General features: G+C 49.9%; 5 protein-coding genes across 5 annotated transcripts; 4 read left to right on the top strand and 1 right to left on the bottom strand.

Annotated features, from left to right (window-relative positions):
* Positions 1 to 7187: 7187 nt before the first annotated feature.
* J7337_002896 (uncharacterized protein) lies at positions 7188 to 8043 on the top strand (the record flags this gene model as incomplete). The annotated part of the gene is made up of 5 exons (XM_044820622.1): positions 7188 to 7306; positions 7363 to 7396; positions 7449 to 7628; positions 7686 to 7740; positions 7844 to 8043. The coding sequence occupies 5 exons, from the start codon at positions 7188 to 7190 to the stop codon at positions 8041 to 8043; spliced, it is 588 nt and encodes a 195-aa protein (XP_044684922.1).
* A 133-nt stretch (positions 8044 to 8176) lies between these two features.
* J7337_002895 (uncharacterized protein) lies at positions 8177 to 9164 on the top strand (the record flags this gene model as incomplete). Its single annotated transcript, XM_044820621.1, has 2 exons — positions 8177 to 8909; positions 8965 to 9164. The coding sequence occupies 2 exons, from the start codon at positions 8177 to 8179 to the stop codon at positions 9162 to 9164; spliced, it is 933 nt and encodes a 310-aa protein (XP_044684921.1).
* A 2064-nt stretch (positions 9165 to 11228) lies between these two features.
* J7337_002894 (uncharacterized protein) lies at positions 11229 to 13905 on the bottom strand (the record flags this gene model as incomplete). The annotated part of the gene is made up of 4 exons (XM_044820620.1): positions 11229 to 11480; positions 11543 to 13123; positions 13175 to 13757; positions 13811 to 13905. The coding sequence occupies 4 exons, from the start codon at positions 13903 to 13905 to the stop codon at positions 11229 to 11231; spliced, it is 2511 nt and encodes an 836-aa protein (XP_044684920.1).
* Positions 13906 to 15145: 1240 nt separating this feature from the next.
* Positions 15146 to 18303, top strand: J7337_002893 (uncharacterized protein; the record flags this gene model as incomplete). The annotated part of the gene is made up of 2 exons (XM_044820619.1): positions 15146 to 17922; positions 17973 to 18303. 2 exons carry the CDS (start codon positions 15146 to 15148, stop codon positions 18301 to 18303), a joined length of 3108 nt encoding a protein of 1035 aa, XP_044684919.1.
* A 1123-nt stretch (positions 18304 to 19426) lies between these two features.
* On the top strand, positions 19427 to 20355 carry PMM1 (Phosphomannomutase 1; the record flags this gene model as incomplete). The annotated part of the gene is made up of 3 exons (XM_044820618.1): positions 19427 to 19531; positions 19586 to 20043; positions 20103 to 20355. The coding sequence occupies 3 exons, from the start codon at positions 19427 to 19429 to the stop codon at positions 20353 to 20355; spliced, it is 816 nt and encodes a 271-aa protein (XP_044684918.1).
* Positions 20356 to 20477: the final 122 nt, after the last annotated feature.

The raw sequence follows: 20477 nt of genomic DNA, 5'->3' as shown, positions 1-20477 counted from the left end.
AGGTGGGTAGGTTGAAAGGTGAGGTAGTCAATGCGATGATTGATTGAGCGGAACGAAGCAATCACCTCGTCTCCTGGTGGCCGTGGATGATATTGTTTGCGCTGTTTGTTGCAAGAGAACGGAGAAACTGAGGCTGTTCTGAAAAGAGCGGGCTGACTTTCGATCCACATCCAATCCAATTTTGGAATACGCTTGCTACCTTACCTTGCCTTACCTTAGTGGTGGGGGTTAATTCCCTTATTAGCAGCTTAGATGGTAGGAGGTAGGATGGATGGCTGCACCCTCTGACCCTTAAGCCTTACGGTATAACCGCCGTAAAGATCCATCCATACCTACCTAGGTACCTTAGGTACTGAAAACATTAAGTCGGTGGAAGAACTACTGGCATCTAATTGTAGGTGCCCTGCACTCTACAGTGGCCCTCTCGTGGAAATCTAACCAATATAATATATTGGTGGTTTCAGAGGCACTTCTGCGCAATTGATCCATCGAATACGTCCATGGAGAGGGAGAAAGTGGTGACTTGTCAATGTCGAATCGCGAGAGACACTGAACAAGGGGTAGTTGAGCCTCGACGCTTGACTCTATTCATAAGCACAGGCAACAATGACCACATTGGTAGATTGGTCTCAATAGTCGAGCAGGGACGGTGGGATTCTTTTGCAAGCCGATGCCATCTTCTACTGACAATGGGCTGTGAATACATCTTAGGCCATCTAGTGAACGTGAAGCTCATCAAATAACATTTGCAAAGTCTTCTCACATGGGCCAGACATGTATGTATCATGTATGGTAACATGAAGACATCCTAAACATGCAGCCTAGTAGATGTACGGGAAACTTTTGTAATTCTCCCGTTATTAGGCACCCGTACTAAGACAGCACAGGAAGATATATCCGAAAGAATAAATGTTGAAATAGATAGTTTCGCATAGTTTCGATTTTATTTTCAATGAAATGTATAAGAGCTGTGGCGGATCCTTGGGCTCGATCGATTAGTCTAGACACATACAACACATGCGCCACAGGCCTGGACCACGACGGATGGTGATCGCAACATGATCTGGGCCATTGCGGGTCGCTTCCAGACAACCGCAGCTGAGCTTCTGGCGTCAGCGAGGGAGTGAGGAGATGGCTCTCAATATTGCTGCCAGGCCCGAAGCAAAGCGAGCGGTCTACTGTGTCAAGGCGTTGGGTTGGATCGGGTCTCTGAGACCAAGAGACAGATAACTGTTGCTGTTGTGAAAGTTTCACAGGGAAGTAGGTGAACAGGCGTGGTACGACTATGATATGCATATTTTGTCCAATACGGATCGAGGCTGAAACAGACAACTCGCACCCAACAAATGGAGCTCCTTTGGAATCTCCTTTGGTCCGCATCCACATACATACATACATACATACGCATCCAATCGATGGCAAACCAACACGCCAGATCTTAACGTGAAGCTGCATTGACACCCATACTCTAAAAGGGAATGTACTTCGTGAAGAGGAATTCTTGGAGTATGCCACAGATACGTGCTCACATTTCATGGGGTGTACAGTAAGTACTAAGGTAGGTTAGGTAGTCGATCTATCTTTATCCACTCCGCTAACAGGAAATAATCAGAGTGTCTCTGAAACTCTCCGAGCAACTGGGCTGACTGGGCAGCTGGGACTGACACAAACCAGTGGAGTGATGACAAGCCTGCCTGACCTGCCTGCCCGCCTGCCTGCAAGCTTTTGTGCCTTTGGCCATCGATCGAACTCGCCGCTCACATCCATGTCTATGGCTGGGGTTCTAGATTCGACTGCGACCTACCAGCCCGGCCCGGGTATCAGAGTGGCCCAGCACGATCAGTTTTGTAAATCGGGCAGCTCTATTCGCAGTGTCGCATGTGGAGATGAGAGCACAGTAGCAGTGAGCGTAGCAAGTTAATAAATTTGCCTACTAAGGTATCCAACAATCCGATGACTTTACCTAGGTTAGTACTGTACATGCCTAGATCAAGAATGCCAGCACATATGCTGGTGTACAACCCCGGCCGGTGCATAACAGGCTACGGAGATTTCTGCGATAGGATCCATCGATTTACATAAACCCGGGCCTGGCTTGGCTACTCGGAGCAAATCTAGCTGCTGATCATTTCCTATGCTTTATCCGATGTGATTCCATGTTCAAGTGCTGGAATACAAGTCCCCATGTATACACTTATAATCTAAACTACTAACCTACTTAGATAACCACTGTACTTAATCTTGTAGTTCCTACTAGCCTTGGTATCCAATGTAAGGCATATACCTCCCCTGAGGTAGCTTTGTTTGTAACTTAGGTACCTTACCTCGGACCTGTATGCGAACGTCTTGAACGTGAAGAAGCATAAAAAAGCACTTAAGGCCGGCCAATCAGATATAGCAACAACTACTAGCTGGAACCGAAAACAAATACCTTAGGTAGGTGCCTAGGTACCTCTAAAGTGGGATTATTATAGGCAGGCGTAGAGCAAGATTAACAGGAGATCCGGGAATAATAGCCTAGGAAAGCGAACTCTAAAGCGGCCCCTTCCATGCACTCTGTGCAGGGTTTGGACAGGAACCAACCAACTGCTTCTCTCCCCTCAGGGGGCAAGAAAACACCGAACCTTGATATAGGGTGTCAAAATAAACTTGGCAAAAAGAAACCTTGACTTAGGCTAAGTTGACCTAGGTCTTTTTATCACTTAGGGCTCAGATCCTGAGTTTTCTTTGCTCCCCTAGTCTCCCTACAGTACCAGTTAGTGCACACCCAGACACCATTTCCCTTTCCAAAGATCAGATATGGATGGATGGCCATTGCCCTGTCAGCCTGTACCCAGTTAGCCAGTGACCCTAGCATAGGTAGGTAGTCCTACCACTTCGCGACTTATTCCTCCCTCCCATCAACGTTCTAGACTCAACGTCGTGGGAAAATATTCGCTTTGATGCGCTTTACGCGACCCTTGGGGAGTCGGTCTTAAGCCTTTACTTTTGCCATCAAAAACTACAATGCCCGAAAACTTTCGGGCAAGGTAGCTTTCATATCTATTCCTTGTGCAGAAACCACCAGCCGTCGTCGGAGGCAGACGTTGGAGATGCAGCCAGCCAGCCAGCCAGCCAGACAGGCTGGCTGCCCAGGCAGGTACTTCAGCCTCCTTCAACCCTCCAGGCGCCTAGTTTTGCTAATAGTACATAGTTAGGCTGCTGTCATAACAACAGAGAGCACCTAGTCTTTCGCTTCTCCCGAGAAAACCGGGGATTTTTGGATCCCGAGAGCTTTAAGCTTGCTTATTGGCTCAGTGATACGGACCATGCTCCGTGACCCTTATTTTACATCATTCTTAACTTGCAAGTTCTAATACTAGGCCGTGATCAGTTTTACGATCGATCAAGATATCGGCAACTCAAGCTCAATACTTGGTGGAATTGGCCAAGGTGGCACAGTTCGAATAAGCCTCTGGGATCGAAACGAAAGATGCATGGCTGAATGGCCAGAGGGGGAGGCGTTACATTGTACGGGGAGTCGGCCACTCAACCCGCCACTATTCACCAATCCCAGAGCCCTGAGGGATCGAGATTCTAGACCCTCTGTCGAATTCCCATCCCGCTCATGGCGATTTTACCACCAGCTTTCGATTCACAATTACCGACACCACGTATTGTGGCTATCGTATGTTTTCAATGCCACTTGAGTGGCCGGGCCTGACGATGAATAATACTGTCTTGCACATCTCGGTCGTGCGCTTTCACCCTGGACGACACTGCCCCATCATGGTAGAAAGGGAAAATAAATGATGCCTTGGAACACGTTCTAATATGCGTCATTCGACTTGAGGCATCATCAACCATCAGCGCAACATGACGAATTCTGGCGGCTGCATCCCTCTGCACGAACGAACTTCCCAAAGACGTCGGTGGCCGCACCGTGTGGCCCGCGAAAAGGGGATCTGGGGCATTTCTGAGCAAGCAGATCATCTGTTGGCGCGGCATCATGGGCGATTTGATCAAGGCCCAGCTCGATCATGGTGAAGTTGGAGTTCTGGCGTTGTGCGATCAATAAGCCAAACCTCGATTTCAACAAAGGCGATGGCTCGATGGCGATCAGGAACAACCCACGAGCGGATTGTGGACAGCCCAGGGCGTGCGTCACTTATACCGGCTCCACACCCCGGGCTCGCAATAGCTCCGACCACCAGAACTTGACCCAGAAACTCCGTTTTAGTTAACCCACAACCACCTGGCTACCGACGAGCGTTGCCATTTGTAGAACAAGCTCAACTTCAACCCTGACCGTCCGTCTGTCACGCTTCTTTTAGCTGGTTGATGCGTACCGTCTCGGCGAGTTTCGAAGATCTTTGAGGCTTTGAGCCAGCTGCGGAGACTTGAGGATGATGGGGAGACCACGCCCAAGAGCGTGACATTCTCACCCCATCACGCAGTCATCCCGTATCGTACAGTACGGGAGGCCACGACCGTTTCACGAATTGGGATCGAGATCTTACCCGTTACAGTTTCTGAGTAGCTGCGCTACCGACATGCGCCTGAGTTTGAGGGCTGGCAAAGCCTGGTGTGGACGGGTGACGCACCTAGCCAATTACTGTCATCCTGCCGTGTCGGGGCAAATCAATCAATCAAATTGACGGTTGATCGTCATGCCCAATTGCCTCTTTCTGAATAGAGGATGCGATGCGCCAAACCCCATTACAGGCCTGCCCGTGTCCTTGGAACATCATGATGGGACCGCTCGCTCTGTGGAACATCAAGCAAACACCAGCAGCATCAGTATCAGCATCAGCAGCAGCAGCAATGGTGTGTATCTTTTCGATGAGTGCCGATTTCCTTCTGACTTTCGATTTGGTGTTCCCATCTCAAGCACCGCGTCGCATTCTCCATTCAACACATCCGTCCATCTATTCGTGGATGGGCTCTGCTAGAACTCACAGTCACGGGCACCAGTAGGGTTGCGTTGTGTTGCGTTGAAGCGACATCAATATGCCCATGGTCCCAGATATCGTTCATGAATGCGTCAATTGGACCAAGTTGGGGCATCTCGATGTTGTCCAGGTGCCGCCCTATCGTATACGTAGCCGACGACAGGGCCTCGGGGGGTCCACGCTTCTTGTTTTCGACCCATCTCGAGTCTGAACTGCATTTCTGTACGTACGTTGCTTAGCAATGTTGGTGCCAATTGTCCATAACTCCCAAGACCCAATGAGATGGATGATGGACAATGATGATAATGCTTCGGTGTAAAATCGGCCCTTGCATCATTCATCTTTCTCGAACGTCAAAACTTGATACGCTCTATAACAGAAAAAGAAAGAGGCTGCGGATCAACAGCCAGCCCAGAATTTAAGAGACAAGCGTGCCAAGGCTTTGTGCCCTTGACGGAAGATTGTAGGCCTACACCCTTCTTCTGAACACGTTCACGCCCCCCTTAGGTTGAGTTGTGAACTGACTGGGCTAGACCATGCCCTCCTAATTCTCTTGGGGCCTCTGAACAGCAAGACCACCCCCCGAAGCGAGTGCCATGTAGGAATCTGATGTTTCTGCTCTTTTTCTGCCACTTAAACTCTCACGATTCTATCATCGCTTCCAAAACCCTGCTTTGCCTATTTCATGTTCATCAACTAATAATCGTGTTTACTCTTTTGCCGGTGGCTGCGGCACCTCCGACTCTTCCCCGTTTTGCCCTGGACCCTGTCTCTACCTCCATCTATACAGCATTCTGGATCCCACGATGCCCTGAATAAGAATCCCCCGTCCCAATATTGGCTCTTACACCAGCTCCGCACAGAGCAACTCATATTTGACCTATCTTTCTTCGAAAGCCCTCACACCCCCTCTCGTATGTCCACGACTGAAGTCCCGTTCCTACAGTGTAATTCTTATATTCGTCCTGCCTTGCCTTGCCTGTCCTTTGACTCTCACGCTTGCGCACACGCCAACAAGAGCCTAGGTCCAGAACACTTGACCTTCAACCGACCTGCAGCCAAACCTAACCCGGGGCCTGTCCCCTTGGATCTATCACCTCACAGTCGCCTCATAAGTTTCAGTCCGAAGATCACCTGCCAATCCACGTCTCGTTACTATCCGCGACATCTATCCCTGACGAGTTCTTGCGCCGCTGACAGAACGTGAGCTTTCATTCTTCCCTCATCGCGGTTGGACACAATACCCTTCCCTCAATCCACCACAGCACAGCACTTGCTCTTTGCAATCGAGATATCCGATTCCGCTTGTTGTCTCTGGGGGTGCTCGTAACTGCTGTTCGCTCCCTTTCGAACTCCTCTCATCTATCCAGCCTACTTGCTGGCCCTCTGTTGTTTCCCATTCCTTTGACTGTCCATCTTCTGCCTCAGAAAACTATTTCTGCTCATCGTTGTGGCTTGTCAATTGGCGAAGAATAACGACCCTTCACCATATGAGCCAACGCTTTTCTTGTCCAAGGTCCACTGCTCACCAATTCTCCGGCCCAACACCATCACATCTTGCTTGTACGTGCCTCCTATTTCTTTCGTCATTCTCCTACGCCTCTTCCCCTTACCCTCTGTATATTCACCAAGGACTTTATGCCCTTCAACACAATCATCAGACCCTATTCCTCTCGATCCCTGAGTTTATTACTCCCTTGTTGCCCAAGATCTCCGTTGCACGTCCGAACCTCCTCACTCATCACACTTGATCCATCACTACACATCGAAGATCCAAAGCCTCAACCGCATAGTCAGAAACTCTTCGAATGTAGCATAACACCTTATTACTCCCAGATTCTTGCCCAACATCAATCTCACAATTACCCCTTGTTGAACCACCAAGCTTCAACCGACATCGTCAGTTCATCAAAGCTCAGTGCCAAACCCCGCGTTTCAAAACCTACCTGTTTTCATTTATATCCATCCATCAACACCACCAACCGACAAGAGAGATCATCAGAAGCCTCGTATACCAGTGATTAACATATTTGTATAAAGACGAACCCGAACATAACACCAGACTTGCACTGGAAACACCCTCGACGCAAACTGGCTTGATCACTTGATACCTTTGTTTTTTTCTCTCATCAAATTGTATAACGCCGTAGCCACTTGAACCTGGGACGAAGTTGAACCGCCACACTGGCACCAATTAATCCAAAAAAACCGTTCGTCTTTGGAGGGAGGTTCCCCGGAACTTTCCAGCTGGGCTGTATGTCTCCCGATCTTGAGTCAATTTTTGCCGAGTTGGGATTGTCCCAGTATCTTGGTGCATTCGTTGAGCAAGGCTTCGATGAGTGGGATATCATTCTTGACATCCAGGAGTCAGATCTGTATGTTTCATTTTTACTGGACTGATTGCAACACTTCCTCTAACAGCCTTTTTCAGAGATGCATTGGGTGTCAAACTTGGCCACCGGAGGGTATGGTTCCTGTCACCGCCTACTCAGGCAGCCACTGACTCAATTTCTTTAGAAGCTCCAGAGAAGGATAGCTAATGCCCGTGGCATCTCCCCATCGGTGTCATTGGTGACTCCTGCCAGGCCAACCAGCGAAGATGCAAAATCGGATAGTGTGCAGCCTGAGCCCACTCGGACGGAACTACCTCCCGATGGACAAGGTGTTGCCAAACGAAAGTATCGGCGTCACCCTAAGGTGAGTTGAAACTTTTGCATTCCTCCAGTGGCGATTTGATGACTAACGAGGTACCAGCCTGACGAGAATGCCCCTGAGAGACCCCCATCAGCATATGTATTGTTTTCCAACAGTGAGTTGTGCCCTGACACGCGCTCGCTGTTCGTGAATATTTACTGACAAACGATGAAAAGAAATGAGGGAAGACTTAAAAAGTCAAAATCTCACGTTCACAGAAATTGCAAAACTCGTCGGAGAGAATTGGCAAAACTTGAATGCAAGTGAAAAGGAGGCATATGAAAGCCAAGCAAATGCCGATAAGGAGAAGTACCACCGTGACCTGATGGACTATAAGAAAACGGCCGATTATCGGAAGTATATGCAATATCTCCACGAGTTCAAAGAGAAGCAGGCCAAACGTACCCAAGGTTTGTAGCCATATGGCATCGAATCCACCACACATTGACATGACAGTAAAACTGACACCCCGCCGTTGGCTAGCCGATGTCTCCAAGAGGACAAAATTGGATCCCGTTCGATTACGGCACAGCAGCAGTAGCAGCAGCACCATGACACCGGGAGGCAACACTTCGAGCGGCAGTGGTAGTGAGAGGTTGCAAGGGAGCGAGCCACCACCTTGTCGGCGAGAAAGGTTGAATTCGATTGCATCGATAGCTGAATCGCAGCACTCGTCAACTACGCCAACTTTGTTGTCCCAGGCAAACTCGAACGACGAGACCATGTCATCACCCCAGGCCGCCCATTTCGATGCTGGAAGTCCACGGGAACTCCATTACCAAGCTCCTAAACGCCAGCAGTCCTGGCGAGAAGGAGGTCGAGGGGTAGAAAATTCACATCAGCATCTACCCTCGTTGTCCAACATGCTCGAAGATGGAAGGAAAGGGATGCCAATTGCATCCGGGTCGGAAGGTAATCCCTATTCGAGTGGTTTTGTTGCCGCGAACCACCCTAGGTCGGTACCCGAAGTCCCCAACGTGCTTCCATCCGCGCCGCCCAAGCCCCCCCTGCTCCGGCACGAACCGTCTTCGGGCAGCAGTATTGGTTCAGTGAGTCCAGCAGGGGGCTTTGCACGGACTCCCGGCGAAAGACCGCTCCCAATCCACGCTCTTCTTTCCCACCACCAGACGCTGCCGACACCAGTTGTTGCTGCCAACGCGGCCATGTTCGAACGGGGTTCTCCTGTTTCCGGGTTAGGTACTGGTACGACGACCCCGAGCCCAACAGACCCTGTGCCGCTCACAAGGCCATATTTTGGCCACGGCGTTGTGCCCCGGGGATATGGTACTTGAATCTCTGGAGGCTTCCTCAAGAAGTCCAAGCTAACTCGGCTTTTAAGGCTCTCAACCATTGCCACCCACTGGCCCTCCAGCCAGGAACGACGAATACATGGCGGACAGCGATGTGCCAATGACGCCGGCACCTGATCTGATGGCCCCAATGGAGGATCGGTCCTTCAAGACTCGTCTCGATGGCATGAGCGTCTTGCTAAGAGCTGGTGAGCTTGTCGAAAAGCATGAACGCGACGAACGACGATGAAGGGCGGTGACGATGAACTTAAGCTGATAGCATACATACTGCTGCTGCATTCGACGCCAAAACGCCTGTGTCCAGATGTGTCGATATGCAACTTAGTCACCCCTGGGGACCCCTTTCGTTTCTTATCTTATCCGATACCCACGCATGATGATGTCAAGTCTTTTCCATTTCATGATTCGGTCTTTAGGTGGATGGTGGTACAGTTTGAGCGAGTACCTATAATGGCTGCTGTGGTAATATCGAGTCGCGCAGTCGTGGATTCTGGCGTTAGGTGCTTTGACTTTGGGTTGGAAAGAGTTTTGAAAGGATCCAAAAATAGCATTCGGAAGTCATGAGGAATTTGGCTGGTGTATAGTTTAAAGGTTTATCCATGTCGGTAACTGGGTTACTCGAAGGCACATACTCTATTGGTTTTTTAGTGTGCAATGAATTAGGTATTGCAAGAAAATGACCAGGAATTGAGCCAGTATGGAAACTTACGGCAGAACCAATGCCAAGTCATGGAATTGGACGTTATATTATATACATGTGAGCGAGTAGTGCATGTCTACATCGAGGAACCAGATTGGTGTTATGATCAAGGGGGTTTACTGGTGTGAGACCACCACCAGATCATTGCGGCGAGAGAGGGGCAGTTCAGTCCCGCGATACTGGTAATTCTGAAGACAAGGGAGGCTATCGATTGATCGATGTGTATTGTATAAGGTACCTGTAGGAGATGTAGCTGGGCTGCTATCTACAATAGATGTGTAGTAGTAAATCGAAGTAGCAGGTAAAGGTGGGTGACTGATTACATAGAAGGAGAGGCCAAAGATGTGAGGAGAGAAAGATGAACGAAATGGAAAGAACGAGACGATCTCAAGGGTCCTTCCTTATTCATCAGACTTATCTACCTCAGCACCTCAAAGTTGCTTTGTTCTTGTTCTCTCGTCTGGTTTGGCACCCCCACAATTTATCAACATCGTCATAAGGGTCCAGTTCGTAACCCGTTTCAACGTCATGGCGCAGCCACAAAAGCCAATGAGTGGGTCTGAGACTGGGATATCGAGGTACGTACCTGACTGACTCCAGGGTTCCAGGTCCCTAGGGACATACCTGAGTAACCTTACCTACCTGAGGTACCTACCTAGGTAAGGTACCTTATGTAAGGTCGGTACTTTACCGTACCTAGAAGTTGATAGAAGTTAGTACCTAGGTACCTTACCATAAAACCATACAGATCCTGAATATCTACCTATTTTACCTGAATAAAAACCAAGTTAAGGTAATCAAGACCCGATCCCGAACACACGAGCTGGAAATCATTTGCTCTAGGTACTGGGGTCACTATATGAGTTGGTCAGTACCTTAACATCATCTCTCAGCAATCTTCAGTTAGTACTTACTTACCCAGGTCACATAGGTAGGTACAAGTTTGCATAGCTATAGTAATTAATTCGCTTTATCCATGGGAACTGGAGAGTCAGCTATGAGATGAGCGTGATGTTGTGGGTATCATGGTGGCCATGGTGGCATTCGCGCATTCGACTTGGTGATAGAATGACGAATCTTCTACCGCCGTTGATTTTCCAACAGCGACGAGGTTAGGATGTGATGGTCAATGGTAGCACCATTGACCAAGTATTTATTGTCATTGGGAAAACTTGGATACGACCCAAGAGACCACAAAAGCTCACCCGCTCAAGAATTCAAACTTGCTTTCTTCATACCTGCAAGAAAAGGAACCCCGCAAAAGGAGGCTGCAAATTCAAGTACCACCACCTCATCTTCGAGCTGGCATCCACATGGTATAAAGCAAAGCTCGTGAATATGATCAATCAATCATTCCTTCGTGTCCTTCATTCAAAACAAGTAATCTAGATATTGTTACTGTTGACTTCTCCCCCCAACGCCAGGATATCACGTTATCTTCCATGCCATGCCATTCATACCATACCATGCATTGCTAGGCGTCCCTTGAACAATTCCGCGAGCATCTCATGCATGACTCGTCAAATAAACAAGTACATGGCCAACCCCGAATTTACTCAAGACAAGTGGTCACATAGCTCAAAATCGCTCCCGCTATTCACCCTCGACAATCTCCGCTGACCAATCCCTGCGGATCTCAAGTTCCGACAGACCAGGTGTGTTGTCAATCACAAGGCCCTTCTCATTGGCCAAGTGCAAGAGACAGATAAAGCAGAACGAGGTCGAAATATCATCCATCACCGGCTTGGGATATACCGTCTGCAGATTGTTCATGATCTCTGTGAACTTGAGCGTCTCTTCTTGCTTAGGTTCGCTGACATCCACTGCTTGGGGCTCAGGTTGTTTCTGCAGTTAGATGTATTAGCATAATGCCACGTCGTCGTTTTCGATTGTGCACAAAAACTTACTCGAAGAATGTCGACATCCATACCCTTCCACAACTCTTCCTTCAACCTTCGCACGTCCACCTTCTTGGCTACCCTAGCATATTGCACATACTCGGGTCGTACACGCCTCGTTTGAGTGACCAGTGTCGTTCCGAACGCCCCAGTATTGGTTACTGTCTCTCCATTAAGTAGGGCTGTGAGCCCTCTGCCATCAGTGATTCCAGCCTGCCCGTCAAGTCCTGGTGAGAAGTGTTCTCTTGCGTCCGCAAATTCTAGATCGTCATCGTCGTCCAAGTCCCCGCCGCCGGGGAATGGCATAACATCGTCCTGGAAGAAGTTGGCATCATAGTCGCCTTCAGGCAACGCTGTCTCGTCTGTATGTTGCGGGGCCTTTTGGTTGGCCCAGAATGCTTCGTCCATTTCCCCATCAGGTTGATTATCTGCACCGGTATTACCAAAACCACTCCCGCCGCGAGAGCTGAAGCCTGTGCGTCGTTTGCTCATCCGTGCCTTTGGCTTGAGGAACAGGCTTAGCAGAGACCTGGAGTTAAAGTGCTTGTCGTCGGGCAGAAGATTGCGTGACTTGGACTTCCAATCCTTCTTAGGCATGCTGATGGCCGAATTGTTGGTGGCCTGTGTATGGATGATATCCGAAGTGTGTGAATCCAGCGGTGCGGCAAAGTCGATTTCAAAGGGCTCTTTCTCCTTGCGCTTCTTTGTCTCTGTTGCCGGCTTATTCACATCCTTGATCTTCCTGATCCTCCAGTGCTCCGCGCTCGCCCAATTCTTCTGCAACGCCTGGTCGAAAAATCCAAGGATATCTTCGTGCATCTTGTCCGCCTTCTGCGCGCTCGTCATTGAAACAACGTATTCACCGTTGCCGTCCATCTCATCTCCCTCACCACCCTCTTCACCAAGGCCAGCGTCGTACACTCGCATCTGTGGCTCCAGTGCGGCCTCTCTAGCCCAAGCCTCGCCACCCTCGCCAAAAGCAACATTATCAGCAGCGTCGAAGGCTCCCAGGGCGAGATCATCATCGTCGAAGCCTGCTGCTTCGTCACCATCAATTACGAGACCGGAAAAGTCGCCAAGCGCGCCGGGGGTCTTTTCCTTGTCCTGGTCCTGTCTCCAATCCTCGGGTGCCTTTAGGAATGGAATATCCATGGATCCCGAAGGATCGCCAAGATCAAACGTCTTTAGAGAAGGACAAACATCGAGCTCATCGAGTCGCTGTAAGTCCGGGATGAACTTGGCACCCAGGAGTCCAACATCAATTTCGACGTCGTCGGCTTCTTCCTCATCTTCCAGCTCCTCTTCCTCTGGGTCGTTCTCGGCCTCCTCGTCTTCTCCGTCGTCCTCTTCATCGTCGGACTTCGTCCTTCCAAGGGTGGTGGCATCACCAGTATCGTCGCTACTGTCAAAGACGATACGTCCTTGTGAATCGATCATGAGATGATTTAGAAGAAGACCCTTGGCGCCACCTTCATCAAAATCGGCAGATGCTTTTTTGAACAGGGGATCGACGGCGAATTCCAGCTCAAACTTTTTGAGCTGCAGCGAGTTGAACGAGGGGGCAAGGGTTGCTTCAGATGATCGTTGTGTCTAGGACATGTTAGGTTGAACCTTTGGGGCGTGCCCGCATGTTTGCCATACCTTCTTCTTGGGCTTCTTTTTTACATTGCCATCCTCATCGAGTTCTTCTTCGTCGCTCTCGTCGGCATCCTCGCCATCCTTGTCTTTCTTCTTTGCGTTGTTGCTATCGGCGAGGCCACTCAATAGCTTCCCTGTTTCCGTAGCGACGCTGTCAACACGATTGGTGTAGATCTTGACGCATCCGTCCAAGGTGCAACTGGCCTTTTGGAAGTTCACACCGTCGCCTTCCTTGAGGAGTGACATATCGTGAAAGTAGTCTATGAGAGCAAAGTTCCATGAATTTGTCGCATTGATTTTGTTGTCGGTGGCCATCTTCATCCATTCTTCGAAATTGGCGAGAAGCGGCACACGCTTCATAGGCGTGACCGCAGAGCCTCCGACCACAAAGCCCTCGTCATCTTCGATATTGCTGGCGCGGCCGCCGCGGGGAGTTTGGGGATCACCGTTCTCCATGTCGTCAAGGCGAAGGCCAATCTTGCGAGGAGTTGCGGCCTTCTTGATCTCGTTAAATTGTCTTTCGTGGAGAGCTCTCCTAGAGCTCATGCGCTGCCCCTTTTCAGACACATCATCGTTGAGGGGGATTCTGTATGGTTGCATTAGCACACCGCAGTTGTTGCTGGGGAGTCGATGACTGACTTGACGGGTGACTGCGTTATGAATGGTGAGGCCGTACTAGAGCCTGTGTTGTTCCTAGCATTCCCCGTCCGGGGGACTTGAGCAACTCGAGGCATTTTCAATTTATTTGTGTGGGTTTTGGGGGGGATAAAAAGGGCGTGTTTGGACGAGGCCTATCGCGTTGTCGTCCCCCTGGCCAAAGTAAACAAAATAAATGCCAACTGCTAGCACGAGGGGCGGGCGGTGTGTGGGGTGACCTCAACCTACCTATCCATGCTCGGGCTGTTGTTATTGTGTAGCCTCAGGCCTCAACTGTGGCTGGAGGTGTTACCTAGCCACAGCACGGAGTTACGGATAACTCTCCGCCATCTGAAACGGAACATCACGGACAACAGACGCTGCCAAGGCATGAACAGTCCAGAGACTCCAAACAACCCAATGGTAACTTACCCCTGCCCATGCATGTCCATGCCACCTTTATCCTGTCTTATCACCAAGTTTCCAGCAAGTAAGCACGTGGCGCAACCTAAAGCAAGCACGTTGAAGGTGAGAAGCTTAAACAAGTGACCCGGCGTACGTTGTACGTGCGAGTGGTAGAAGAAGCCGGTGTATCGTACCATACAGTATCGACAAAGCAAGCAGCTCTTGTCATCGTTAGTGGTCAGTCTGTCACTGAGAGCTCTGAACTGGATCAGCTGTGTCTTGTTGGTCCCTGCCAATCTCGAAGCTAATAAGGTACCTTAGCCACACCTCACTCATACACTAACTGTGGCAAGCAATCTGTAGTGTCTACTCCGTACCTGAGGTAGGTCAAAGTAGTAAGGTAACTAAGGTTAAGTACCTACCTAAGATAGGTCTTAGGTAGGTATCTCTGAACAACAGGCGGCCTCCCTTCATCTTCGTCACCATCACCAAACTAGGTTGTAACAAACCCGTCGCAAAAAGACGCTAAAATGCTGGAAACTGGATTTCTGCATGCTTCAAAAGGGAAAGTCGATGCATAATGGGGGATATTAAGATTCTCGATCACCGATCCACGATTCCCCCCTCGGTTAAGTTAACGTGGGAATGGGGCATGCCACGGACTTGGGAGCATGTAACGTCAAGATCCATACCACGGACACTTGTTAACCTAACCTTTAAACCTTACCTTACCTTATCTAGCACTGAATCCAATTCTTGTTCTCAAAACATTTCCTCTGCATCTTTCCTACTCCCATTCCTGAATTGTATCTCAATTCATATTCTTAAGCTTCATAAGACCCGTCCTTGTTCCTTGTTTTTCTTTCTTTCTCTTTCAAGATCATAATGGCACCCAGAGAAGCTTCTTCATGACATGACGATACCGGTTCCAACATGACGAATACCACCCCCCGTAGGCTTCTCTGCCCCATCAGCGAGACTACCAAACGTCCCAATGCGACCCTCAAACGTTTCCCCAGAGGCAGCCGCTTACAGTCTCGTCCTTTCTATACTACGGTCCTCATTCTATCAGTCCTGACTGCGTATTCATTTTTGTCGCATACAACCTTCGCGCAGTCCGTTTCCAATCGCGCGGCAGATCCCGATCTGCTCTTCAAGCGCAGTTCCTCTATGGTCGAAACACCCGAGTGCAATCAAATCCACGACGCTGTAGACAAATGCGCCTTTGTGCGCAAATACTGCAACGATGATGATGCTGGGCTTATACACTATATTGAACTGTATTATTGCTCTTTCGGTAATGCAAGACCCGTCGCATTCACAGCTCTCGTGCTTTGGCTGGGCCTCCTCTTCACCACCATCGGCATCGCTGCAAGTGATTTCTTCAGTGTCAACCTAAGCACGATAGCGACAGTTCTTGGTCTGAGCGAGAGTTTGGCAGGCGTCACATTCCTCGCCTTTGGCAATGGGTCTCCCGATGTGTTCAGCACCTTTGCAGCCATGGGCTCTAACAGCGCCAGCATGGCCGTTGGAGAGCTGATCGGCGCGGCAAGCTTTATCACAGGTGTCGTTGCTGGTTCTATGGCATTGGTGAGGGAGTTTCGTGTTGATCGGAAGTCATACACACGCGATATTTGCTTCTTCATTCTTGCGGTCGTCTTCACCATGATCTTCCTAGCTGATGGCCACCTTCACTTGTGGGAGTGTTGGGTGATGATAGGCTACTATGGAGTGTATGTCGTTACTGTTGTAACATGGCACTGGTACTCCACGAGACGCAAAGCTAGACAACGCAGAGAAGGCGAAGCGCGCAGCCATGTGTATGCAGCCCTAGGTCACTCGGGGGACGAGTTGGCCGGCGAGCCATATAGAGACGACCCAGATGATGCTGGCTCGGGCCCTGGCACTGCGCACGCTACGCCGCCTGATATCTCGCTCCTTGAAGCCGGACCCAGAATCGAGGTTGACGGTACGCCTCAGCGAGCTGGAAGCGACACGTCTAGTGAAGACCATGATCGCATGGTTGCAGCCGAGGTTGCCAGCAGCATGCGAGTTCTGCGAGGTCGTGGAGTTCGACGAAACACAATGACGCCCATCCGACCTAGTCTTGTAGGTGCACTGGAATTTCGGTCTGCTTTGGCGCAGTTACAGCGCGAGGGTAATTTACAGCTGTCGACAATCCCAGGAAGAAGCTACTCGGATTATCATGTGCACAGGCGTAGGCAGACCACCGCAACAATCGCGGAATCAGCTCGGTCTGATGGCCAGTTTGACCCCACTACTGGTGAGCACGCACCCATAAGGAACAGAGCACTCTCTTCTGGAGACGTCCCAGTTGGTGTGCCTGCTCACCCAGACCTACACATTCCGCGCCGCAACGGATCTGAACCGACGTTGTCCGTTCCTGGCTCAACAGCCAGTGGAACGAGGGCATCAAGCCCCAGCCCATCCTACACTGTAGGAGGAAACTTGGCAGCGCCTCCTGTCGGTCCTAGTGGGACCACCCACGATGCGTCTCCAGAAGACCAGAAAGGACAGCTGCTGACTCCCGAGCTTCGTCTGCAAATACCTTCCAGCCGACGTAGCAGTTACAGCGACCGCTCCTCGCCCAACACGCCTTTCCCTATGTACAGTGACTCGCCAGCACTGCTTACGCCCAATTACCAGAATGACCCAATTGAGTTCGTCTCGCCAGGAGGAGTATCACCCAATACCGTAGCACCGGGTCCAGCAAGCCGTGAGACACCCTTTGCCGACTTGCAACTGACAGTCGATGCCCCGTCACGTCCTGTTAGATGGTGGCCTTATGCCGTGCTACCAGCTCCCCATGTCTTGTGGGCAACTTTGTTCCCTACATTGCAAGGCTGGAAAGAGAAGACGGCATGGGACAAGTTTGTCAGTGCCATCTCTGTACCAAGTATCTTTCTTTTGGTGGTGACTTTGCCCGTCGTAGACTCAGAAACAACAGACGGCGAATCATCTATCCTCGAAGCACTCAACGACCACACCGATCATTACCATCACGATCATCAAGGTGTTGGGCACATGGCTCCGCCCATATCAATCGAGCACTCGGCGATTGAGCCAGAAGGAGAGTCGGAATGGGAGCGTTATCGTAGACACACCATCACAAGTCGTGGCAACAGTCACGTTGGCCTTGCGACGACACCATCTACAGCACATGCTGCAGATGGAGAGACCTTGGCCGCCTCGCAGTTCTCTCTGGGTCCACCGGCCATAGTGGCAAAGCCAGCTTCAGATTTCCATTCCTCCAGCAGTGTCAAGAATGACTGCACAGGCTGGAACCGATGGCTCGTGGCGCTACAACTATTTACTGGTCCCCAGTTTGCTGTCCTTGTGTTTTGGGCCAATACCTTGGAGGACTGGGAGAGCCCTCATAAAGCTTTGATCCGTATGGTGTTATACACACTCCTGGCATCTCTCATTCTTCTCGGTGTCTTGGTCGTTTTCACGTCAGAGGATAGACCCCCTCGTTATCATTACATGCTTTGCTTCATGGGATTCATTATTAGTATTGCTTGGATCTCAACCATCGCAGGCGAGGTTGTGGGGGTTCTCAAGACGGTTGGAGTAATTTTGAATATCTCGGAAGCGCTACTGGGTCTCACCATATTTGCTGCTGGCAACAGTGTGGGGGATCTAGTCGCTGATATTACAGTAGCACGGCTTGGGTATCCCGTGATGGCTTTGTAAGTACAGGAGGGCTTCCTTGGAGCACTCGGGCTAATATGGCATCTAGATCTGCTTGCTTTGGTGGCCCTATGCTGAACATCCTTCTGGGCATTGGTATCGGCGGTGCCATGATGACAATCCAGAAGGCAAACAAGAAGCATCGCAAGAACCCCAGCCATCCCATCAAGTACAAGCCTTACCGCATTCAAGTTGGAGGGACGCTGATGATCTCAGCTATCACACTGCTTGTCACACTGGTGGGCTTGCTTATTGTTGTGCCCATGAACAAATGGATCTTGAGTCGCAAGATTGGATGGGGACTGATCACTCTCTGGGCAGTGAGCACAATCGTAAACGTGATCGTCGAGCTTACTGGAGCTTGGGGTGAAATGGCATAGCCTGCCATGAACTCGGTTGGGCTTAAAAAGGCGTTTTTGTCTTATTCATACATTCTTTGAGTGACTGTTTAGACCAAGCAATAACATGGCTTTGCCATTTTTTTTTTTTTTTTTTTTTTTTTTTTTTTTTTTTTTTTTTTTTTTTTTTTGTAACCGAACGAGAGCTGATTCGAGAGATCCTGCCTGATCCAAGTGTATATAGGGATATCCATCAGGTAATTGATGACCATTCATCCATGCCGACTTTAATCCTTGTTCACTCGTTCACCGAGCTCACCTCGACTGAGAGGCGGGGTCCACTGGTTGCTGCGAGCTATTTAGCGGTGAGACAGGGCGGAACAGGTGGCCCACTAAAAAGTTTCTTGCGCTAGTGGAGGTCGTGAAGATCTTTTGGTGGAGGGGTAATGTTCGAGGGGCTATTAGGTAGAGGGGTAGCAAGCAGAGGAAGACTCCATAAGGTACCTAGAGCAGCATCGAATTGTCAGTCCAGAGCATTCAAAACAAGATGTAATACCTACCAAGGTAGCCAATCTTAATTTTGTTGCTGTTACTTCGCAAAAGCAAAAGTTCGGTGATAGTTCGAACCATCCTTGGATCATCCAGTTATCATGGCCCTTGGAAAGTGTTGCCTTTAATCCAATGGGTGATTCCAAAGTCAACCCCTGGATCTTTAGCGGTAAACGTGGCCCAAGGGATAGGAGCCAGAGAAGGTCTTTGAGAAACCAGTGGACAGCAATTCCTCTCCTTGTGCCTGTAGACTAGTTTTTTCAACGGCTCTGCCAAGGTTATATTACAGGCAAGCTTTTGTTGAACCACCAAGAGCAGTAACTTGGAGCCAATACCTGTATTGCCTGAGGTGGAAGTTAACAGTTCGTCGTCAAGTCTGCCCCGCATTCAAGTTCATCGTACATGCTCTGTAAAGTAACTACCTTACCTACTACGTACCTACTACTAATCTACATAGCTCCCCATCCCTGCCCCACCTTCTCCCATCCGTTTGTTTAGGTAGTATCGAGTCCCCTCTTCAACACCAGGGAACTCCCTACTATCTATCTCACCTTGTTCCTGTATCCTACAGTCTCCATTCTCTCTTTTACAAACAACAACAACAACAACATTCGCAATGGCTCTCGCATCCCCTCCCTCGTACACTCCTCTCCAGGAGCGTCCTCTCAAGGACACCATCTGCCTCTTCGATGTTGACGGCACGCTCACACCCGCGCGCCTGGTACGCTCAAACACCCTGTTTTGAATTACCCCCCCAAGTCTCTAACCCATACAGGACGCCTCGCCCGAGATCCTCGACATCCTTCAGAAACTTCGCTCAAAGTGTGCTATCGGATATGTTGGTGGCTCGGACTTCGCCAAGCAACAGGAGCAGTTGGGCAAGCCCGCCGGACAGCCCGTCACCGCCCTCTTCGACTTTTGCTTCTCCGAGAACGGCTTGACTGCCTTCAAGCTCGGCGAACCCCTCGAGTCCAACTCCTTTATCAAGTTCATTGGCGAGGAGCAGTACAAGGAGCTTGCCAACTTCGTCCTCCACTACGTTGCTGATCTCGATATCCCCGTCAAGCGCGGCACCTTCATTGAATTCCGCAATGGAATGATCAACATTAGCCCTGTCGGTCGTAATGCCAGCACTCAGGAGCGAAACGACTTTGAGGCGTTCGACAAGGACGCAAAGGTCCGGGAGAAGTTTGTCGCTATTCTCAAGGAGCGATTCGGCCACCTCGGCCTCACGTACGTTACGATCCCTAATTCCCCATGGCACGCTCTGATCTCTGACATTCTCTGAAAAGCTTCTCCATTGGTGGCCAGATTTCCTTCGATGTGTTCCCCACCGGGTGGGATAAGACCTACTGCCTCCAGCACCTTGAGAACGAGGCCAAGAAGCCTGACGGTATTGCCTACAAAACCATCCACTTCTTTGGCGACAAGACATTCGAGGGCGGCAACGACTATGAGATTTACACCGACTCTAGGACAACTGGCCACTCCGTCACCGGACCTGAGGACACCATGCGTATCCTCAAGGAACTCTTCGATCTCTAAATACATATTTGGGCGTTGGAATGAGATTCAAAAGCATATATACAAAATAGAAACGAGACCAAGAAACATGCAATGTTTTCATGAATATTTTGCCAAATGTGTATAAAGTCGATCCGTCTCGT

This window comes from Fusarium musae, chromosome 2 (assembly GCF_019915245.1).
Source record: "Fusarium musae strain F31 chromosome 2, whole genome shotgun sequence".
In the NCBI taxonomy this organism is placed as follows: domain Eukaryota; kingdom Fungi; phylum Ascomycota; class Sordariomycetes; order Hypocreales; family Nectriaceae; genus Fusarium; species Fusarium musae.
The sequence above is the reverse complement of the archived record's forward strand: the minus strand, read 5'-3'. Positions and strand labels throughout refer to the sequence as shown.